The sequence below is a fragment of the Lepidochelys olivacea genome, assembly GCF_965140295.1.
Source record: "Lepidochelys olivacea isolate rLepOli2 genome assembly, chromosome: 6".
NCBI lineage: Eukaryota > Metazoa > Chordata > Testudines > Cheloniidae > Lepidochelys > Lepidochelys olivacea.
This window is the reverse complement of record NC_140416.1, coordinates 106,422,796-106,446,716: the sequence shown is the minus strand read 5'-3', so window position 1 is coordinate 106,446,716 and position 23,921 is coordinate 106,422,796. Positions and strand designations below refer to the sequence as shown.

The 23,921-nt window shown below is 42.3% G+C and overlaps 2 protein-coding genes across 6 annotated transcripts in view; one reads left to right on the top strand and one right to left on the bottom strand.

Annotated features, from left to right (window-relative positions):
- Positions 1 to 692: 692 nt before the first annotated feature.
- Positions 693 to 23,611, bottom strand: DLK1 (delta like non-canonical Notch ligand 1). Of its 3 annotated transcripts, none has more exons than XM_084632036.1 (5): positions 23,206 to 23,611; positions 21,878 to 21,941; positions 21,276 to 21,406; positions 15,767 to 15,908; positions 693 to 1,636 (listed from the first exon to the last, which is right to left on the bottom strand). In XM_084632036.1, the coding sequence occupies exons 1-5, from the start codon at positions 23,273 to 23,275 to the stop codon at positions 892 to 894; spliced, it is 1,152 nt and encodes a 383-aa protein (XP_084488162.1). In that variant the 5' UTR covers positions 23,276 to 23,611; the 3' UTR covers positions 693 to 891. The 3 variants fall into 3 exon arrangements, with proteins under 3 accessions (XP_084488162.1, XP_084488164.1, XP_084488163.1); XM_084632038.1 differs by lacking the exon at positions 23,206 to 23,611 and adding an exon at positions 22,481 to 22,505; XM_084632037.1 differs by lacking the exon at positions 23,206 to 23,611 and adding an exon at positions 22,283 to 22,343.
- BEGAIN (brain enriched guanylate kinase associated) overlaps positions 22,716 to 23,921 on the top strand; it is a 526,866-nt gene continuing 525,660 nt past the window's right edge. For 2 of the 3 annotated variants that reach the window (XM_084632028.1, XM_084632029.1), the window contains exon 1: positions 22,716 to 23,043. The gene's annotated coding sequence lies outside the window, so the exon portion shown is untranslated. The remainder of the gene's footprint in view (positions 23,044 to 23,921) is intronic. The other variant, XM_084632030.1, reaches the window with a different exon arrangement.

Sequence of the window (23,921 nt, the reverse complement as noted above, 5' to 3'; positions counted from 1 at the left end):
TTTATTCTCCCCCCCACCCGCCCGCTGTTCCTCAGACATTCTTAAGGCTTTTTCCCCCCAGCTCTCCTGCTGGTAATAGCTCACCTTACCTGATCACTCTTGTTACAGTGTGTATGGTAACATCCATTGTTTCATTTTCTCTGTGTATATAAATCTCCCCACTGTATTTTCCACTGAATGCATCTGATGAAGTGAGCTGTAGCTCACGAAAATTAATGCTCAAATAAATTTGTTAGTCTCCAAGGTGCCACAAGTCCTCCTTTTCTTTTTGAGGATCCAGACTAACATGGCTGCTACTCTGAAACATAACAATTTGAGGGTTTTTCCCCCCTCCTCTATTTATTTAATACACTGGCACCATTTGTACAATAGATGAAAGTTTCAAAATAATGGGCCAGATTGTGATCAGTTTCTAAAGACTCTCACAGTGAGAGGAAGTACTACATATTAATGCCTGTGGTACATTTACCATAGCATGCTAGAATTCACAAAACTAGTAAATAAGCCTGTACAGCCCTCAATTACTGTTTATTAAAAAATGAGCATTGGCAAGTAATTTATAAGGACCATATTTGCCAAACAAGCTTACACAATCCAATAAAGCTGAAAACTGCTCTTGTGGCAAATTTCTTTTATTTTACAAAATATAGCTGCATTAAAAAAACATCAAATGAACATTCCTTGCTCTGTAATCTGATTATGTTAAAGTTTTATTTTGGGAATGAGAAATTCACTTGGCAACACAGATACAACATATTTCTTCTGTACTTCCCAGCACAAATTACAGCAAATGTATGCACAAAACATCAAAGCCAGGCACAGGTAACAAGTTCAAAAAACTTTACATATTGCTACAAAACTCTAGAAGTTGCTGCAAGGCTTTCAAGGAGTCTAGATGGCAGTATAGTTCTTGGTGTAGTTAGTGAGTTTGATCTTCTCTGGGAAAATTATGTTAACTGAAAGGTTTTCCCCATTGTTAGACTGAAGAAAACAATTCTTTTTCTTGCGTAGTAGATGGCTATATTTGGCATTAGCAAGCCACATTTCACATTTGGAAAAAAATACAATCGCAGTTGTACCCAACACAACAAGACATGTAAGCAAGCCCAGAACAATGAAACATATGACCTGACTTTTATTAAGCAAGGGGTCTGTGTTTTGGATTGTTTCTTTCATTGTTATCTTCAAGACTTTATGTTCTTGGTGAGACACTGACTTCGGACGAGCATTTGGGGGTAGATTATAACTGTGCCCGTGTTTGGCCTCTGTATTCACACCATGGAGACTTGTGTTTCTGCTGAGATATGTGCAGGTTACACCAACAAATTCCGGCTTACATACGCATTCAAATCCTCCTTCAGGATGCTCATGACATGTTCCTCCATTCTCACATGGGCTGCTAGCACAGAATAGGACACGGCTGCTGCAGGATTTGCCCATATAGCCAATAGGGCAATGACAGTTGAAACCTCCACCAATATCCGTGCACGTTCCTCCATTTTCACATGGGTTAGGTTCACAGTCATCTACATCTATTTCGCAAAAATTGCCAGCAAAACTCGGAAGGCACGAACAGGAGGCATGAGGCGCAAATCCATTGTCATCAACACATGTTCCCCCATTCTGACAAGGAGAGCTGGAACGCAAGACAAAACAGATGGGAGTTTAAAGAAAATGTAAGTGAAATAAGCAGATATGCAACATTTCAGATAATTAAAAAGGGGTAATTTTCTATATTAGATAATGAGCCATGTCAGTTCCTGGTGGAATGTCATTGACGTCCATGGAGTTGCATCAAGAATGAATTTTGTCCAACATCTTTATCAATATACGCGGTCCCCCTAATATTCCAGCATTGATTCCAATCTCTTCTGCACATCCTAATGTACAAATCCTATCTGAAGAGATTTAAAACTGTTTTTGAAATTAAGCAGCCCAATGTGCTTGTCTGGTTAGATCTAGTGATCTGAGGAATGGTTGAGTAGGTATTCAGACCAGAGTGAGCAAAGATATTGCCAGCATGGCTTAGTTTTTCCTCAGTAATTAGTCAAAACACAATCTAGGTATTATATATTCAGTATAAAATATCAACAAGCGTAACAGCTGATGTGGAGACAGTTATTTTTATTGTATGGCTATAGCATAGTCATACCCTGTACATTTGAGAGGCTGGAAGAATTTGTGGCACTTTGAAACCTCAAAGCATTGAAAACAATACATTTTCATTTTTATTTGCATAACTACATTAAGTGAGAATAATTTTGTCAAAAGAAATCATATGCAATCAAAATTGTTATTTCAAAAGGATTGGCAAGGCGGTAGCTCAGGAGACTGGTAATAAGGATACCAAACTTTTCACATCTAGGTCCCAAATTTGAAAGGACCCAAGTCAGTAGTGTTCAAAGGTTGGAACCACCTCATGGCTGCTTGGTTGCCTGTGTGAAATTACCTTATTCCAGTTCCTACTAGATAAGTGTTCACAGTGCAAAATCCAGCCCAGTCAGCATCCTCCTTAATAGTCTTCACAGAAAAGCCAACGGCATGGAAACAAGATAATTCTCTCAGTTCTAGAGGTGGTTCATACACATCAGGGCTAGGAAACACGGGTTGTTTTGCTACACCCTTTCTGTGGAAGGGAAGAGGACTTCATCCTCCAGGGATATCAAGTCAGCATATTTCATTGGTATTAAATTCACTCAATAACTATTAAAGGAAGATTGTACTAAGTGCAATCTCAGAGGACTCAGCAGATAGGGTGGCAGCCAGATAAGTGAGAGTAATAGAGAAGTTGTGCAAAAGCAGAGCGCTATCAGCTACTCAGATTGAATCAATATAGTCAACACTGAAAACATTCACAATGACTTGTTTCACGAATTTTTCTTCCAGAAGTATTTTTATTTGCTGATCCCTAATGTAACCCTGAATATCCCATCAGAATTTAAATATTGTCACAAACCATTTAAAGTTAAATAAGTTAATTCAGAAATGTTAGCATTTAACCTACAAGCTCCAAACATCCCTCCTAGTTATGGTGAGAGATTGTTAATATGTAGGCAAGAGTACCATGAGGCCTTGCAAAAGTTATGTCAGAGAAACAATAGATATTACTAACAGCTACAAGTTAAATTGCTTATAGAGTAGAAATAAGCTTAAGAGTATGACCTATTTTTACAACTGCTTAAGGTTGTTTTGTGCCTTGTATTTGTCTATGCTGTGTGAACAAGAAGTTATGAAGTTGTAACCGAAACCACAAGAAAGGGCATGTAGGATGGAAGCATTTAAGAAGAATATTATTTACCTTGTGTATAACCACAACATGACATTACCATATGATTGGCCAATTTATTAAAACATTCCAAACCACAAAGGACACAGTGAAATGACTGGTTAAGAGTTGTTTTAACTCATGCTATGCTTTATTGTTAAGGAGGTTAAAGTTATTATGATAGAAATATAGGGCATAACTCATTTGATAATGAATCTATAAAACCGATGGAAATGTAAATCATTCTGGGAAAGGGTGAGATGCAGACTGACACGCACCCCCCCCCCCCAACTGGTTGGTGAGTACCACCTTTCTGTTACATGCTGTTCTATTTGTAGTTAGAGAAATCTGACTTAATAAACCCGTTTGAGATTACTATTTGATGCGTCACTGACTTACATATTGAACAGAACCCACTACGTTTATTACAGAAACATGTCTTTCCTAATTTGGACTACATTAGTATTCCAGAGAGAGCTGCCAAGAGACAGGACCATACATGACAGTGGGCCACATTTTGCAAAATCAATGGGGTTGTTATTTACAGCATAATTCGGTCCATTACTTGCACTGTGGCAGAACAGGAATCTCGTGCAAGAGGTTGCAAATGAATTTCCATCTTACTTTCATGATAATTTTACATGCAGCAGCAAAACTTCATACATGAGTCAACAGTGTGCCCTTGTTGCCAAGAAGGCCAATGGCATTTTGGGATGTGTACGTAGGGGCATAGCCAGCAGATCGAGGGACGTGATCGTTCCCCTCTATTCGACATTGGTGAGGCCACATCTGGAGTACTGTGTCCAGTTTTGGGCCTCACACTACAAGAAGGATGTGGAAAAATTGGAGAGAGTCCAGCGAAGGGCAACAAAAATGATTAGGGAACTGGAACACATGACTTATGAGGAGAGGCTGAGGGAACTGGGATTGTTTAGTCTGCAGAAGAGAAGAATGAGGGGGGATTTGATAGCTGCTTTCAACTACCTGAGAGGTGGTTCCAAAGAGGATGGTTCTAGACTATTCTCAGTGGTAGAAGATGACAGGACAAGGAGTAATGGACTCAAGTTGCAGTGGGGGAGGTTTAGGTTGGATATTAGGAAAAACTTTTTCACTAGGAGGGTGGTGAAACACTAGAATGCGTTACCTAGGGAGGTGGTAAAATCTCCTTCCTTAGAAGTTTTTAAGGTCAGGCTTGACAAAGCCCTGGCTGGGATGATTTAATTGGGGATTGGTCCTGCTTTGAGCAGGGGGTTGGACTAGATGACCTCCTGAGGTCCCTTCCAACCCTGATGTTCTATGATTCTATGATACACTGAAAGAACATTAACCTTGACAGGACTCAATCATTCCATATTCCTGAAGGCATATAGCATAGTACCTGCCAGTACATGAAAAGATTACTCAAATAGTTATTTAAAAATATTGCACTTATAGTGGGAGACCCAAAGACTAGTAGGGAATTGAACATCACTACTCTCATGCTCCAGCTACATGCACACACATAGTTAATATTTGCAACTGGCTAAATGACCTGCCCATTATGGATTCCCACACTGGGACTTGGGTGCCTTAGGAGATCTACTGATAACTGTGGTTTGGACTGCATCAGAAGCATAAGCTTCAGAGGAATGAGCAGGTGGTGGATGTTCCCCTAGTACCCCATATCTCTGGAGCTGGAATGGCCCCGCTTCCCAGACTTTCAAGGTATATCTACATTGCAATGTAAGTCCAGACTCAGACTCAAACCCTTCTATCTACACACAATTCTATCTAACATAGACCCAGGTCCCAGGATCCTGCAGAAGTAGAGGGTTTGAGCCTGAGTCCCAAATGGGCTCAGGCCCAAAATCCATCATAGTGCAATGTGGGCACAGCTCAGGTCCAAGACTCCCAGACTCAGGTCCTGAGAGCCCACAAATGGTATCCCACAATCCTCTGGGACAGCATCCTTTGACCTTTCTATCTCAAGTCTGGCTAATCGACTCCCAGGAAATGGAAGCAACGCACCTGGTTCAAGTACAGCTGCTTGACATTTAACCCTTCCATTTTGTTCTGACCATTGAGCTGCAAGCAGAGTGAACCTTCTCCTGCATTTGTAATGGCCGCCAAAACAAAGGAATCATCTGCCAAACATGCCGCTAGCTAGTCATGGGAGCACAGCCAGATTTTGGTTAATCTCTGAGGCAAGGCGAGCAAACAGTTCAACTTCAGCAAGAGTTCCAGAATTAGCCACATATTCCAGCTAATAGCAAAGAAGCTGGCAGCACTGTTCACCAGACCACGAACTGGTGCAGGGAGCAGATTAAGTGACTCAAGCCTGACTACTGAAAAGCCAGGGATAAGAACCACATCTCTGGGAATTTATTGTGTACAAATGCTAAGGAACAGCTGGGAAGCTGCATGCAAACACTATTTCTCAATACATTTGTCTACACTGAGCCATACACTAAATCCACAGTTCTTGCCAGTTCATAAGCAGTCATGTCATTCATAACTACAATGTATGGCAATCCCACGCCGCACACACACACGTATTTCATGTGTGATGTGACAGTACTTCTTTTACTGTAAAGACTGTACAAGAACATTCATAAACCTACTATTGTCCCTTTCCATTGGATCATGCAAATCCAGAATGTGGGAACATAGATTCCCTGATTTGTGTTGCTAGGTTACATTCTGTCCCAACTGCAATAAGTGCACTTTCTGTTTGCGTGTACTGGTACAGCAATCCATTACTGCGAAGGTCCATTCAGGGGCAAATGGCACAACTTTGGCTTCACCCAGATTATGAAGAAAACAGCAAGCTACAAAAATACAGATAACACAGGCATCCAAACGTGTTTGCAAACAGCACTAGTGGGATTTCAGTCTGCCAAATGAACATTCAACCACTGTTCTGTGCCTGCTGAGAGTGTAATTGAATTGTCTTTTGCCAGGCCCTCTGAGATCAGAATATGATTTCATAAGCCAAGGCAAAAGGGGATACATAGGGTCCACCAGGGTAATAGTGTAGACAGTAACTCCATTTATGACAATCATTTGGTGGGAATATTGTCCCAGCCTGTCCTTGAATGTAGACTCCCAATCATTGAGAAACCCTGGCATTATGAACTTTTCCAGTGCAGCCCATGCTGGCATCCAAAAATCATCTTCAGAGGTCCACAAGGGTCTGCCTAGTAATGGAGCAGTACTCTTTGCAGTTTATGTACTCATGCCCTCCGTGAGGAGACCAAATCATGCGCATGTGAGTCCCATCAATGGGCATGTGAGTCCCATCAATGCTTCTGGACTGATACTGCTACCCTCATGCATGTCATGGTGCTGGAGTCTTGGGGCAAGCTGCTCACAAAAATATAGCTTTCTTCATGCAAAAGTTCTGGATCTGCTGCTGGTCATTTCAGGTCCCTGTGATGATGTGATCCCACCAGTTTGTGCTTGAGGCCTGGCTCCAGAAGCACTGGTCTAATAGGGAATCAGTGGCTACACTGAGAGTTGCAAGCAGCATTAGCAAGTTCCATTCTTCCAGGTCTATATCCTCCTCCTCTGTCAGGCACCTTCAGTAGGTCAGAAACTGCCACTGGAATGTCCACCAGCATATCATGGATGTAATGCCCGTTTACTGAAACGGAAGTGAAAGTGCAAGCAAGCGAAGGTCTTCAAATGGTGTCTCCTTCATACTGCTGGTTCCAGACTGGGAGCAGACAGACCCGAAAGATACAGACCAGCTTGGCTTAACAGAGAAATCTTTGGTGAGCTTAAACACAAAAAGGAAGTTTACGAGAAGTGGAAACTTGGAGGGATGACTAGGGAGGAGTATGAAAATATTGCTCAAGCATGCAAGGGTGTAATCAGGAAGGCTAAAGCACAATTGGAGTTGCAGCTAGCAAGGGATGTGAAAGGTAACAAGAAGGGTTTCTACAGGTATGTTAGCAACAAGAAGAAGCTCAGGGAAAGTGTGGGACCTTTACCAAATGGGGGAGGCAACCTAGTGATAGATGATATGGAAAAAGCTGAAGTACTCAATACTCTTCTTGCCTTAGTCTTAACAGACAAGATCAGCTCCCAGACTGCTGCACTGGGCAGCACAGTATGAGGAGGAGGGGGGAAGCCCTCAGTGGTGAAAGAACAGGTTAAGGACTATTTAGAAAAGCTGGACTTGTACAAGTCTATGGGGCTGGATCAAATGTATCAGAGAGCGCTGAGAGAGTTGGCTGATGTGATTCTACAGCCATTGGCCATTATCTTCGAAAAACTGTGGTGATCGGGGGAAGTCCCGGACGATTGGGGAAAGGCAAATATAGTGCCCATCTTTAAAAAAGGGAATAAAGAGAATCCGGGAAACTAGAGATCAGTCAGCCTCACCTCAGTCCCTGGAAAAACCATGGAGCAGGTCCTCAAGGAAACCATTTTGAAACACTTGGAGGATAGGAAGGTGATCAGGAACAGTCAGCATGGATCACCAAGGGCAAGTCATACCTGACCAACCTGATTGCCTTCTATGATGAGATAATGGCTCTGTGGATATGGGGAAAGCAGTGGATGTGATATACCCTGAGTTTAGCAAAGCTTTTGATACAGACTCCCATAGTATTCTTGCCAGGAAGTTAAAAAAATAAGGACTGGATGAATGGACAATAAGGTGGATAGAAAACTGGCTAGATCATCAGGCTTAACGGGTAGTGATCAATGGCTCCATGTCTAGTTGGCAGCCAGTATCAAGCAGAGTGCCCCAGGGGTTGGTCCTGGGGCCGGTTTTGTTCAATATCTTCAATAATGATCTGGATGATGGGATGGATTGCACCCTCAGCAAGTTCACAGATGACACTAAGCTGTGGGGAGAGGTAGATACACTGGAGGGGAGGGATAGGGTTCAGAGTGAAATCTGATGAGGTTCAACAACAAAAGCACAGAGTCCTGCACTTAGGATGGAAGAATCCCATGCACTGCTACAGGCTGGGGACCGACTGGCTAAGCAGCAGTTCTGCAGAAAAGGACATGGGGATTACAGTGGACGAGAAGCTGGATATGAGTCAACAGTGTGCCCTTGTTACCAAGAAGGCTGACAAGAGATTGGACTCCATTAGTATGAGCATTGCCAGCAGATCAAGAGAAGTGATTATTCCCCTCTATTCAGCACTGGTGAGGCCACATCTGAAGTACTGCATCCAGTTTCGGGCTCCCCACTACAGAAAGAATGTGGACAAATTGGAGAGAGTCCAGCGGAGGGCAATGAAAATAATTAGGGGGCTGGGAAGAGTGAGGGCGGATTTGATAGCAGCCTTCAACTGCCTGAAGGGGGGTTCCAGAGAAGATGGAATTAGGTTGTTCTCAGTGGTGGCAGATGACAGAACAAGAAGCAATGGTCTCAAGTTGCAGTGGGGGAGGTCTAGGTGGGTTATTAGGAAGAACTATTTCACTAGGAGTGTGGTGAAGCACTGGAATGGGTTTACTAGGGAGGTGGTAGAAACTCCATCTTTAGAGGTTTTTAAGACCTGGTTGACAAAACCCTGGCTGGGATGATTTAGTTGGGGTTGGTCCTGCTTTGAGCAGGGGGCTGGACTAGATGACCTCCTGAGGTTTCTTCCAGCCCTAATCTTCTATGATTCTATGAAAGATAGCTCAGCAGGATCTGTCTGGAATTTGAAGGGCTGCAACAACTTCCAGTAATGTGCGAGGTGGACTGTCAAGTTTCCTCACAGTGAATTATGAACCAGGGGCATGAATGGCCACAGCTGGGAAGTGTGCTAGGAAGCCTGGGATACGATGGTTTGACCCAGGTCTGCGTACTCCAGTGTGGATACTGGAGTCCTAGGTTTCATGGGGGAGTGAAGCATTGAGGGGCTCCCCAGAAGTACCTGCCTATTATGGTAGAGGAGTAGGCTGGTTGTTCTTTGTTTCCACCAAGTGAAATAAACTATTGGTGACTCCCTGAACATCTCCCACTGTAGCTGGGAGTTGGGAGGAAAGCTCCTGCAAGCCTGGAATTGGGAGTTTGCAGTGATGGGGTCTGGAAAGAAGAGTGGGTTTTTATACTCTTTCAGGATTTCGCAGAAGTAAAGTACAGTTAGTAAAGGGAGATTGGTGACGTTTGGGGTGGTGGTAATTATGAGAGCCAGAAGGCAGATTACAAGCCAGACTATACTGTCTGGTTAAAACAGAGGATGACAGGATTAATTGTCCTGTGGTCCACTGGAAACTGGGTGGTGAGCAGGTGCCTCGAAGAGTCCGGCAACCTCTCTTGGCTCAAAGTAAGATTTATGGTGTTAGGAAAAAATCAGTCAAAACCCTTTGTTATGGGGAGGGGGGGATTTGAGCCCTTGTGTTTGGAATGGGATAATTCACCAATTTCTTTGGGAATTGGGATGAAAGTTGGAGAGAGAATAAGAAGGGGTGTAAGATCATGATTAAAGGTCTAGAAAAATTGTTGTTCTTAACCCCTGAGGACAAGAAGCAGTGGGCTTAAATTGCAGCAGGGGAGGTTTAGGTTGGACATTAGGAAAATTTTTCTAACTGTCAGGGTGGTTAAGCACTGGAACAAATTGCCTAGGGAGACTGTGGAATCTACATCATTGGAGATTTTTAAGAGCAGGTTAGACAAACACCTGTCAGGGATGGTCTGAATAATACTTAGTCCTGCCGCGAATGCAGGGGACTGGACTAGATGACCTCTCGAGGTCCCTTCCAGTGCTATGATTTTATGATCATCATCTGAATATTGAATATGTGTAAAACAAAGCAGAACAAAATTTAGAGGAATCATGGGGAATTTTAAGAACACCTTTATTATTATTCACATAAGGTTAAGTATATGATTAAAATAAGTAATATATTAAAGTTAATTCTCTAAGAACACAGCAGCAATTCTACTGTATTAAACACTCATGTTTTAAGACAGTGTTTCACAAAAAGTGGTGTATGAACTACCAGCCAAGTGGATATGGCCACTCCATTGTTCTCCCAGGACTCTGCTCTCATTTAAAAAAAAAGTTGGCTCTAGCTGTTATGATTGTGAAGAATATTTTCAGCACTTGATCCAAGTGTAACTGATACAGTGATATCTGCCTGAGTTTGCCAATAAGCTGAAATAATAGCTCTGATGTGCGAACTGTCCTATTCATATCAAGTGTTAACTCAGATGCCCGTGATGACACTTGACAACATCAACACTGATAACTGTTCCATCCAGGCATGTAAGAAAGAATAAAAAAGTCATAAAGATCTACATCAGTAATTCCCAAAAAGTGGGGTGCGCCCCCACCCAAAGGGGGGACAAAGGGCTAGAAGGCAGTGGGTGCGGAAGATGTATAAATTAAACTGGGCAGATCTTTAACAACACAGAGTTGAAGGGGAGTTGCAATTTGTTTAATATTCCTGAAGGAGTCTCAGCATTCTAACATTTGGAAAACACGCTTTAAGGAACGTTAGGAAACAGGACACGACTTCCAAGCCAGCATATGAAAACAATAATTTCCCCAGGACACAGGGCCAGATCCAGTAGGTGGCATTCAGGAATATTTTTGTGAAGGTCAGGAGCTCATCTGTAATAATTTATGAACACTGTATGTGACCTAGTTATTGGGATAGTTACTGGAATATTTATTGCATGTAGGGTGATCAGATGTTCCGATTTTATAGGGACAGTCCCAATATTTTTTTTCTTTTTCTTATATAGGCACCTATTACCCCCCCAACCCCCTGTCCCAATTTTTCACACTTGATATCTGGTCACCCTCACTGCATGCATATGTTGGTTTACTTTAATAGCAGGCTACAGCTCACTTCATCAGATGCATTCAGTGGAAAATACAGTGGGGAGATTTATATACACAGAGAACATGAAACAATGGGTGTTACCATACACACTGTAACGAGAATGATCAGGTAAGGTGAGCTATTACCAGCAGGAGAGCAGGAGGTGGGGGGAACCTTTTGTAGTGATAATCAAGGTGGGCCATTTCCAGCAGTTGACAAGAACATCTGAGGAACAGTGGGGAGTGGGGGGGGGATAAACATGGGGAAATAGTTTTACTTTGTGTAATGACCCATCCACTCCCAGTCTCTATTCAAGCCTAAGTTAATTGTACCCAGTTTGCAAATTAATTCCAATTCAGCAGTCTCTCATTGGAGTCTGTTTTTGAAGTTTTTTTGTTGAAGTATTGCCACTTTTAGATCTGTAATCGAGTGACCAGAGAGATTGAAGTAATAGCTGGTAATAGCTCAACTTACCTGATCACTGTCGTTACAGTGTGTATGGTAACACCCATTGTTTCATGTTCTCTGTGTATATAAATTTCCCCACTGTATTTTCCACTGAATGTATCCGATGAAGTGAGCTGTAGCTCACGAAAGCTTATGCTCAAATAAATTTGTTAGTCTCTAAGGTGCCACAAGTCCTCCTTTTCTTTTTGCGAATACAGACTAACACGGCTGCTACTCTGAAATCTTTAATAGCAAGGTTGTTAACAAGCAGAAAGGCTACATGATGGCTCCAAATAAGCATATTGGGGGTCAGTAAGACAGAATGCCTGAACTATTAGCTGTGAAGATGCTACTTTCAGGCTAGAGCCAAGTCAGAAGTCTTGTTTTGCCAGGGCTGGGATTGAAGAAATCAAAAGGAGCACAGACAAGGTAAAAAGTCTCCTTCTCCGGAGATCAGGCAATTGTCAGGGAGCTGTTCACAGGGTACAGGCTGACAAAAACACGGACACCTACTTGGGGTTCTAAAGAAGTTAGGCCTTCCTATGCATTAAGTAAGACAGATGTGTGTAGCCCTTTTCTTGGTTTAAAATCCATTTTCTCTTATGCTTTCTTTGTTCTTTCTGTTAAGATTAAACAAGACTTTGTTTAAGAAAGCTGTCTAGTTCTTCTAGTTAGCACTGATCACAAGCCCTCAAAGGGAAGACTTGCTGGTGCAAAACCCAGTCAGGCCACATGGTGCTGAAGTTCAAGAGTGGGAGAAATGTGGGTTTCACACCAGAAAAAGGTAAGGGCATGAGGCCTAACACCTGTGGGGGTACACTCAAAGGTGTTAGGGTACACTCAAAGGTGCAATTAGCCCTGAACCACGACGGAGACTCCAATCAGATCAGAGCCCCAGTGTAGCAGGTGCTGTACAAAACACATAAATAGGAGACGGGCTATCGCCCCTCCATAACAAAACACATACCTGCAGAGCAGTGACTGGAATTGTGTCCCTGCAATTCCTAAAAGCCAAACCTCTACTGTCTGAGTTAAAGGAAGATTTCTGTTAGGCCTTTGTTATGCCACCAATTCCCTTACCGAGCACTGAACATCAGCCATCCTTACACTGTAAACTGCAACCAACCAATGAGGGTAAAATAACTCACATGTACACAAATTACCCAACCTGGCCCCACTGAAGTCAATGGCAAAAATCTTCCACTGACATAACAGAGCACAGGTTTGGAACAAAGTCATAGACTCATAGACTTTAAGGTCAGAAGGGACCTTCATTATCATCTACTTTGGCCTCCTGCACTTTACAGGCCACAGAACTTCACCCACCCAATCATGTAATAGACCCATAACCTTTGGCTGAGTTACTGAAGTCCTCAAATAATTATTTAAAGACTTCAAGTTACAGAGAATCCACCATTTACAATAGTTTAAACCTGCGAGAGCCCCCTGCTGCAGAGAAAGGCAAAAAACTCCCAGGGTCTCTGCCAATCTGACCCAGGGGAAAATTCCTTCCCAACCCCAAATACGTTGACCAGTTGAACCCTGAGTATTTCAGCAAGAATCTCCAGCTTGAAGTCAGTGAGAGCATGTTTGGGCAACAGCCTTATACAAAATAAATATTTGTTTGCTCAATTACAACCCATTTTCATCAAATATAATGAGTGCAGAAGTTTCCAAGGAGATTTAACTACATGGAAAGGCTGAAAGGGTTGTAACAAACCATTGTTGAACTAAAGGGAGACAAGGAAACCTTAGACAAAAGTCAATGTTTCAAATCAGGATAATTATTTTTAAAGTGATTTATAACACAGAAATTGATTAATTTTCTTCAAGCTTTGCAGAAATATTCTGCTTCAACCTCAGGGGAAATCTGCCAATTTTCAGGCTAAGACAATTTTCCAAACCAAAGCTCTAGGGAAGCTAAAACAGCATTTTATAATGTAAGCTGGTAGCAGCCTTAACCGTAGTGAAGCTCCTGCTTTATCATAATAAAATGCACGAGGATTAAAGGACTTCAGATACTAGGAGAATGTGAGAAGACCCTTGATAGAACAGAAGAGATTCCTCCTAAGAATCTAGAGCTGGCTGGATTTTTTCAAATTTAATTAAAAAATTATTCACATTTTTTTCATCATTTTTCAGACAGTTCTGTTCCCAGCTATATTATTAAAACCTAGTGACAACTGAGTCATGGACAAAATGTGCAGCCAAAAAGCCATCATAACACAAGACTCATAGGGAATAGGTTTCTTAATTAATAGGTTCAAACCTTAAAGTCTATTTTCCCCATAGTAATCTGAGTTCAGCCATTAATGTAATATTGCATGTAGAGTTTATTGTATCAGAATACTGCCAGCCTTCATCAATGAATAAAAGCTTGAATTTCACTAAATTATATTCCTTCTAATCCCTTGTTGCTGTTTCAGCCTCTTAATGTTTGTCTGTCCAAATCTTTTGTTACATGCTTAATTAAAACAATATCCATATTTCAGACATTATATCCTTAATTGATTTCATTTACTGGTACTAATTTCCTTTAATTTGTACATTATAGATGATTTACCTTACAGTACAGGTCTAAGGAATAGTTAATATTTTGCATGTAAACACCTGCCAGTTGTCTACATATCTACTTTATGGGCCATGCTGTCAGACATATGCCTAACTTGTACATGCAGATATTGTGACTGCATATTCAGTTATGAGCATACAAATGACTAATTAGACACATGACTGGACAGTTTTATGCATGCTTAATGTGACAGCATGAGAAAATCTTCCAAACAGCCAGTTAGTTAAGTACTTCAGAAAGGGAATCCACTTCTGTAGCTCACGAAAGCTTATGCTCTAATAAATTGGTTAGTCTCTAAGGTGCCACAAGTCCTCCTTTTCTTTTTGCAAATACAGACTAACACGGCTGCTACTCTGAAACTTAAGTCAAGGGAATTCTTTCCCTGGGTTTTGTTGGGCTTTGGATCAGGCCCAATACATATCAGAAAGGCAGTTTTTACAAATGTGAATAAATAAATGGCCACTTGGATGCCAGCTACAGAGGTTAATGGAGGTGCTTGAGCTGGGGATGCCTTTGTACAGAGGAGAAGGAGCCGCTGGAAGGCTGTTCTGCGCAAGAGGCCTTCACTATCAAACACAACCCTCTCCTCTGTCCAGTCCCATCCCGCTAATCCAATTTGTTGACTTTTAGGTCTTTCAACACTGCTAGGTCTGCTTGAGCGAATGTGCTAAAAATAGCCACGTGGCCAGGGGTAGCAGAGGCAGTGTCTCGGGCTAGCCGCCTGAGTTCACACTCAGGGAGACCAGATGGTTTGTACTCAAGCAGCGAGCCAAGCTGCTGCCTGTGCTATCCCCAGCAACCCTACTATTTTGAGAACATTAGTTCAAGCAAAACTAACACATATCTGTCTGCTCAAGCTGGGACGCACACGCCCAGCTGCAGTGTCGACATACCCTTACAGCATGCTGCCAAGCTCGTCCATTTGGACAGGCATTTCGGGAAGCCTGAGGTTTGGTGGGTTTAGCTGACCATAAAGGCAGGGGCTACTTGGAATGTGGGTGGCGAGAAGAAAGAAACTCCCTCTCCGCTCTGTGGCCCAAGGAAGCAGCACAAACCCCCGCCCCTTCTCTGCTGATTTAATGAGAATCATAGAATATCAGGAGGTCATCTAGTCTAACTCCCTGCTCAAAGCAGGACCAATCCCCAATTTTTGCCCCAGATCCCTAAATGGCCCCCTCAACAATTGAACTCACAACCCTGGATTTAGCAAGGCCAATGCTCAAACCACTGAGCTATCCCTCCCACCCAATGTCTCCCCTTATTTAACTACTACACTGGGTGTAGAGTTTTATGGGAGTTCAAATACCTTGGTGTTGCAGACAGGGTTCTTTTGTGCTAAAGGAGGTTGCTGGTTGGCTACTGCTCTTTTGGTCTTAATTGGATTGTATTTTTAATTATTTGTTAAGAGCACCTAGAACGTACTTTTGACGTTTATCTATTGAAACTGTAAAAAAAACCCAAACATAATATTACTACAATATGTGCAATTTTGAATATTTGAGGTTCAAATTATGCACACAGACTCATGCTAAAAATCTGATCAGATTTATATAATAGGAATAGATCAGAATTAGTCAATTTGAGTCTAGAAACAAATAGGCTAGAAACTAAACTACCATGTCGGCGGAAAAGTTATGTGTTACATATCAAACATTTTATGATTTAAGAAAGAAAACCAGAGAAAAATTTAGTAGGATTGTATATTTATATCAGAAATCAATATTTACCCATTAATAATGCAGGGCCCTTTTTTCAGATGGCAGTTTTTTCCTGTAAATCCCTTGGCACACAAACAAATATATCCTCCATCTCCAGTCTCTATGCATGTTGAATTATTGGTGCAGGGTTTTGAAGAACATGGGTGAATATCTGTGTTAACAAAAACAGACAGTTTTGTTACATCAAAAACCATTAGTCGTAATGTTAAATATTTAGCACATGAGAAATCAGGGTCTACTTTATCATATAAAAGTCATGAAATAGTAAACAATACAAAAAGACTAAGTGCATTTTTAAAGGTCCTTCATCCTGCATTGCATATATTTTGATTTATTCTTCTCTCTAATGGAGGGCAGATTGTTCAGTTACTTCATAGTCAGTCAGCTTGTTCCCCACCCATTAGCTCTCACTTTGTGAAATACACTTGGATTGCTTCTCTCTATGAATAAGTAATATTAACAATAAAAAGTTAGAGGTGGGGGGAGAGCTACTGATTACTATAAACACCACCTCATATTCCCAACTACTTCATGCATGTAAGTCAGATAAAGCAATGTGCAATCTAAAAATGGTATATTTACAAATTTCTCCAGATTGCCTGATGTTTCAAGTCCTACACAAAAGCATTTTACGTTTTAAAAGAGACAACTGGTATTTGTAAGTAACAAAACACAGGAGCTGTTTAGGAATTTAGATTTTCTTGGGCAGGGAGGGTGTCAGCAAATGCCAATTTGGTTGAAACTGAAACTTTTCTTAGGAGAGGGTTGGTTTCAATGAAAATTCATTGGAAAGGTTACTTGGGTCCTGGTTGGAAATTCTGGGCACATCTGCAATGTGGAGAACCCAGGGTCAAGTCCTTGTTCTGCCTGATCTTGTGCAGGGACATGAGCCTGGGTCTTCCAACATCCCTAATCACCATCTTTACTATTCTGGCATCATGGTGTCTATCTCAATTACATATTCATTGGGCCAGACAGAGAGAGTGACTGTGTAGCTCGGTGGCTCACCTGAGATGTGGGTGATGCAAGGACTTGAACTTGTGTCCTTCAAATTGCAGGTAGATGCCCTTATTAGACTATTGGCTACTGTGGAGGGCTTCTTGTTTACCTGAAAAACTTTGAAAGGTCTCAGTTTCATCCCGATGCAGAATGGGAAAATTTTTGTGGGATGGGAAAACTGTTTCCAGCCCAGCTCTAGAAACCACCTTTGAACTTCAACTTGTTCCTCTCTCTGTGGTATAGTCTTTGCTGGTTGGCATTTACCTCTTACATGATGGTGCCAGAAGAGTGCACCCTGTTATATTTTTGCCTGGTAAGTCACGCACGTAATCTTTCACAATTACTCTCTTAGACTGAGTCTCCTCCAGAGCAACTATTGAAGATTTAAAATGAAATAAATAAATAAATAAATGAACCAAGATAACATGGCAGCTGCTGTGAGGTCTTGCAACTTGCTGCGAGGTCTTGCAAGCTCACACACGCATTTTGAGTGACAGCACTGTGCGTATACCTTTTTCTAAAGTGATAAATAAGGATGTGATGAATATTAAATTCTACTTCCCACCTAAACCCACAGGATAATGTGAACCCAGAGGAATATCATGAAGCAATGTAAAATATTAACCATAACTATAAACGTTGTCCAGTTACAATTACAGTAAAATGCTCTTCCCCCTGTATAGGGGCCTATTTTCCACTATCTTAGTCTGTCCCGATTGCCACACTACCACTTTATGTGAACTTTTGTGTGTAAACGGTGGTTTCCACAAGGACCAAAATAGCCTCGACCGCATTTCGCAGCACTGTTGTGTGCCCATTTTGGCAAGCCTTAAGGGGAGCTAACCAAACACAACCCTGATACAGGAGAAAGGAGATACCCTGCAATAGACACACATTTAATAACATTAAATAAGAAATGTATAAGAAAAAAATAAGGAAGGAAAGAAAATAAGGCATATAACAGCTCACTAGCTAGGAAAATGACACAATCCTTGAGCCTATAGGAATAAATTCTCTACTTTAAAAAAAACCCAACATTATTCTTGAATTTCCCCCCACCCTTCTCTCAAATGACGGATGAGCTGTGGAATTTCTTACCACCAGAGATAACTGAGGCCCAGAGCTTAAGAGAATTCAGAAAAGGATTAGCCATTTACATGGATGAGAATATCTACAGTTGCTTTACATAGAATTAAAATAGGAGGTACAAAGAGTTAAACCCTCATGTTTCAGCAATCACTAATTGTTTGTATTAGGAAGCAAATTCCCCAGTAGCAGTTCACTGGCGGGTTTCTTGCACCTTCCTCTTAAACGTCTGGCACTGCTCAGTATCAGAGACCATTAGCTGGACCATTGATTTGATCTGCTGTGGAGACTCCTATGTTCCAAATGAGCTGTCATTAAGATACCAAGCACATATTCTGAACACCATAGTTACTATAATGGCACTAATTTTGTGGGCTTTTCGCCTTGGTTTCCATAGAACAAACCAGCCACACTGGTTTTCCCCTCTGTTTTGAAAGTTATTCTGTGTGGTACATACACCCTCTGTGGCATGTCACAAAGCTAGCTCAAGAAAGAGAAACCCTCTGTAACAGGGTGGCTTTCACCACAGGCTGGGGCTAAGCCAACCCTGATCATAGCATGAGTCTCACCTGAGAGCAATCAAGTGATTTTGCTGTAAAAGGAGCAGGAGGGTGCAATAAAGGGAGAAACCTAGGAAGCTGTGGCAGCGTTGAGAGAAAGTGAGGAAAGGCTCCTGCAGTGACGACCCAGAGACCAGGGGGAGTTGCCCCAGGCAGGAAGGCCTGGGAGAAGGAAAAGAAATCTTATGTTGTGTGGATTTAGGAGGACCTTGTTTGGGGATTTTGAGTTTTATTTGCAGTTTATTTTATATTTTGACCAAGAAAAAGCTTGAAGGGAAGTTTTATTTGAACAGTCCAAGTGGGGAAACTGAGGTAGTCTGCCTGTAGCCTGACCCTAGGCCAAAAGGGGGTGCATGAGAAGTGGCCAACCTGGTTACACCCTGACACATGTGTATGGGTTTTAAATATGGGGTTGGATCCTGCAAAGTGCTCTACCCTCTTGCCTTGATCCGGTAAAGTGCTCAAGCATGTACTCATCTTCAAGCATGTGATTAAATAACTCAGGGTATGTCTACAAGGGGATTAAAAAACCTGCAACTTTCCCAGGTCAGCTGACTCAGGTTCAACAGGCTTGGGCCCTGGAGCTTAAAAATTGGTGTGTAGATATTCAGGCATGGACTGGAGCCCCTTACCAACAATAATATCACCACTGCTGGCCCATTTCCTCATAACAAGGCTGCACCAACCCCCACATCTGAATATCGCCAAACAGTGGCTGCATACAGAAACACCTTGGCAAACATATACAGTCTTTAAAAGTTGCAAAAATGGAGGACATTGAGGAAGTGCAACAAATTCCCATAAAAAGGTGCATTACTTAGGAACTTTCTTGATTCTTTAGAGCAACATAGTAAATGTATGTTTTGATCTGGTGTACACTCATAGCTATAGACTGCCTGAGGAGCTAAAAATGCCAGTTTAGGTCCATTCGCTTGTGAAAATGTAACAGTGGTTGTCTCCACTTCTCACATGCAAAGATAAAATGTTAAGGGGGATTCCTTTATAGGTAGGAGTCTAGTATTTTATACTGAGGTACTGTATTGGATTTAGTGTTTCCATATGGAAGTCAGTTATTCATACATGCTAACCATCCCAAATTGGGCAGAAGCCTCCTATTTGTCCTGTGGAATTTCCTCTTTCTTCCTAACCTGATCAAATCTGGATTAGTGGTATGTGTTAATGAGTTATAGCAATTCAACACAACTTTATACAACCATCTTCCTAGCAGAGGAAGGTCCAATCCAATGACTGAGCAGTTGCTCCATGTCATGCTATATTGCTTTATTGGATCATGACAATCACGGGTAAAGGCCATCCAATAACAGGGAGGAAGCTTCTCTCTGCTGACCCAATATGAATTAGAGAACATGTCCAGACTAGCTAAATCCATTGGACTGGCATGATTTTCAATATACCTGATATACCCCGACATCAGACAAACAGCTAATTCTATCATTCTGATTATTCTTGACATGTCCTTAGCAGGCCCTGGATTCAAGTTTGCAAAAACTGACTCCTAGTGGTGAGTGAAATAATTTTTGGATGTCTGTAGAGCATGCTTGGTATTACTAAATATAGAGATAATAGGTAATATTTTCAAATCTACCCAAGTTATTTTCAAAAGGGACTTAGTGACTTAGGACCAGATTTTCAAAGTATTTAGGTGCCTAGAGATCTAGATCGGAAACTTGTGTTATTTTCAGAAGTGTCAAACCAGATCAAGTTTCTAACGCCCATTGATTTCAAGTGACTAAGTTCCATTTTTAAAAGTGACAGATTTTCAATGGTATTTAGGTTCCTAAAGATGCAGATAGGTGCCTAGTGGGATTTAAAAACAAAAAAGTATCTAATCTACTTAAGTGTTTCTGAAATCTCTCTAGGTACCTATCTGCATCTTTGGTGTCTAAATACCTTTGAAAATCTGGACCATAAAAACCCAAGTTTAATTCAAAGATGATGGGATTTAGGCTCTAAGTCACATAGGAGACTTTGAAAATGTTATTCAATGAGAATTGCCTAATGAATAAGAAGGATTTCTTGAACATCAAGTTACAGAACACAGCAACAAACTAACTTTTGATAAACTAGAAGATGATGAAACCCAGAAGACTGGCAAAAATATGAGCCCACTTCTCCTTTTCTACTGGTTTAACACCAATGTAACTCCATTGAATCACTGGAATTTCTTTTGATCTACAGTGGTTTGAATGAGGGAAGAATTAAATGCTATACCTTCTAATAGTTCCATTCAAATCCTTTGCTAGAAAATATTTAGTCAAGCACCAAACTCATGTGTTTATTTCAACTTATACTATCATCTGCACATGATGTTGAATAATGAATTATTTCAACTGATTGAACACACCCACGGGGACTTCTTACATTTACGGAACCAGTGTAGAATTTGTTATTTACCATCTGCATGTGACAATCATAGTTAAAAATGGAATTAGGGTTTTATACATAATTCTAACAATATCCAGAACTATATTATACAAGATATTGTGTTTTCACCTAAAATGTGAATGCATAGGGCTTTTTTTTTCTCTCCCCCCTTCACCGCCCTCGCTCCCCCCCCCAAAAAAATTCATGTCTCTTCGTGTTTTCGGTCAAATATTCATTTTAGAAAGAAAACATCTAGGGAAAAACTTTTGCATATTTCTAACACCAGATGGAGCTGTAATCACTTCATTTAATCTCTGGGAAACTATGTTGCTCTAAAAGAAAAGGAGTACTTGTGGCACCTTAGAGACTAACCAATTTATCTGAGCATGAGCTTTCGTGAGCTACAGCTCACTTCATCGGATGCATGCACGGCTGTTACTCTGAAACCTGTCATTATGTTGCTCTATTAAAGGAAAGTATTTGCAAACCTATGTCACAAAGGCTGCCAACCCATCCTTCTTCACAGACACATTGCCATGGTTTGGCACAGCTGCCATGCACACAACCAGGAAAAGGAACACACTGATAACAGAGAGCTCCTTGCCACCCAGGTTGACACCTGAAATAGATGCAAGACAAGATACAGAGGTTTTTTAAAATAATTACCAGGCTGTTCTCCTTTTAAAAGGCACAAAAAACTGAATTTGCAAAGATAACACTGCTACATGTAATGCATTTGGAAAAAAAGACTTTCAATGTTTATAAAATACTGGGGAAAGAATTAAAGAAAAACGGTTCACTTTAGGTGCAAGAAAAACAAATATTTTAAACCTAAAATAACTTAGCCCTCTTAAGTATCTTTCTATAGGTGCTCCTAGGATATTTTAAAAGAAATATTCTAATTCTCAGAGGCATCCAGGTTTCTTTAATATGCTATACAATTCTAGTTACAGTCTGTTAGTGGAGAGCTGTGTCCTTATGGCATCACATTTTCAGCGGGCAAATTGTTCTAATTTCTGTCTTTTTTTTTTTTTTTTTACAAGAATAATCAGTCCCTTCACTAATAACCTCAGCTGGTAGATCTCTTTACCTGCATTCACTAGGACTTTCACAAAATCCATTCACTGGGTGGCAGCCAGATTTACAAACAACATCTAGGAGAGAGATTTGTAAAGTGTCAGTACTAAACAGAACCATATCCTCACATTCTATATAGATTATAGATGCTTTAAAACTATCCAAAAATGTATAAAATTTAGATTTGTTCTCATTCTAAAAACAAAATGTAACTTTAAATAAACATATCTCCTAGCAATTCAGCTGTTAGACACCTGGAATGGAGGTTCCTCAGAACTGTACAAGTTAAACCACTTTGGCACACGCACATTTTTTGCAATATTAATATCAATTTACATAAAATTGAAAATGACATAAAAGGGTCTAAGTCGTTTTGCACATCACAGATACTATTATATTTTTATTTATACAAAAGTACCTTTAGTCAGAAATAATTTGCATTCTAAAAATTTGATAGTACACATGTTGAATCCATTCGACAAGGCTGCGTTATGAAGAAACACTAAATTTTGATTAAAGTGTACGAGAATAGCAAAAGTTAAAGAGCAACAGGCACGTTTTCTTTGCAGACAACTGAATGTAAATATTTTAATCTGTTAAATAATCGTAATCTCACGTGCAATCATTAACGTTTGAAATAATGACATTGCAAGAGAAATCCCTGCTCGCACTCAGCGGGAAGAAAAGCGCCACTCTAAAATCCATAAGAGAAAATGAGAACTTGGGAGGAACTTGAACTAGAAAAACACGCGTAGGGTAGAGAAATACTCAGTTCTTCAACAGTGGCATTAAAAAAAAAAAAAATCAGCGTGAGACGACCTCTGGGAAGTTTTTAAACCCGTTTACTTGCGTTAAGGTGGCAAGTTCTTCCCGTTCACGCCAGCCACTGCACACCAAGATGACAAGAGGAAACACTGGGTCTTCTGCATTGTCGTCTACCCGCTCAGCGGCGGCTTCCCAGGACCCGCTTCCCGGAACATGGCGGGTGCGGGTGCGCTTGTGGGACCGAGTAACGCTCCCCACCGCCTCTGGCTCGCAGCGTGTGTGCGTCCCGCGCCGGGACACAGGGACTCACGTCCCCGCACCGCCTTCTCCCTCTCTGCGGCGAGACCGAAGAGAAGCTGAAGAAAGTCTCTCCGAGCGCACAGACAGGAGCTGGGAGCAGCCGCAGCCGAACGGGTGAGGAACCAAAGCCGCCCCCCCCCGCCCCCCGCCCCCCGCCGCCCGCCGCCCGCAGCAGAACTTTCCGCCCGTGACAAAAGTGCCATGAACTTGTCCAGGCTGGGGCCAGCCGCAGCCTCCCGCCGGGCGGCCCCGGCTCCGGCCCCCGCGCGCTCTTACCTGGGGTAACGGGCAGGATGAGGGGAAAGAAGCAGCAGCAGCAGAGTAAAGCTGCAGCCTGGAAATCCATCACCCCGCATACCAGGGGCGCGCTCCCCACCTACGACGACGGGCACATGCCCGTGGCAGCAGGGCGCCGGGCTGCTCCCCCACCAGCCCGGAGAGGGGATCTGGCACCCGGCCCCCCGCCAGCTCCGGGGTGGCTGCTCCGCTAGCTCCCTTGGCACCTCCGGGGGTGTCTGCACCGCCCCTCTGCAGCAGCGGGCGGGGAGACTCCGTCTTTGCTGCAGAGCGAGCGAAAGCTCCCCCCTAGCCTTGGCAGAGCTCACAGCGGATCCGCTGGCACAGTCAGGATCCGGCTTATAATTAAACTTCGGCGTGAAAGGTGAAGGGAAGTGTTGGGGGGGGGGAGAAGAGGCCTCTCCCCTTCCCCAGTCCCTCCAGCCTCCCCTGCCCCCCTCCGCGGGGGGGGGCGTCGCATCTGCATCCCCCACCCCGCTCGTGGGCAGGGAAGGGGTCGCCAGGGATTAACTTTGTTTCGGGGGTGGCTCGTCCGCAGCGTGGGTTGTGCCGCTCCGCGGAGCTAGCGGGGGCTATCCCGGCACTGGGGAGCCAGAGGTCGGAGCAGAGCAGGGGGATCCTGTCCTGCGCCCTTCCCCGCTTGCTTCACTGCACAGACGGGGCAGGGCGGCCGGCTGCAGCCGGGCTCCCTCTGC

What these genes read in the sequence shown, in the direction of transcription:
- DLK1 (XM_084632036.1), bottom strand. Translation starts at nt 23,275, where the DNA reads ATGGATTTCCAGGCTGCAGCTTTACTCTGCTGCTGCTGCTTCTTTCCC. An exon ending in TGGCAGCCTTTGTGACATAG is followed by an intron (nt 15,909 to 21,275) that starts GTTTGCAAATAC and finishes TTGTTAACACAG; the next exon opens with ATATTCACCCATGTTCTTCA. An exon ending in GGGCCCTGCATTATTAATGG is followed by an intron (nt 1,637 to 15,766) that starts GTAAATATTGAT and finishes CTTGCGTTCCAG; the next exon opens with CTCTCCTTGTCAGAATGGGG.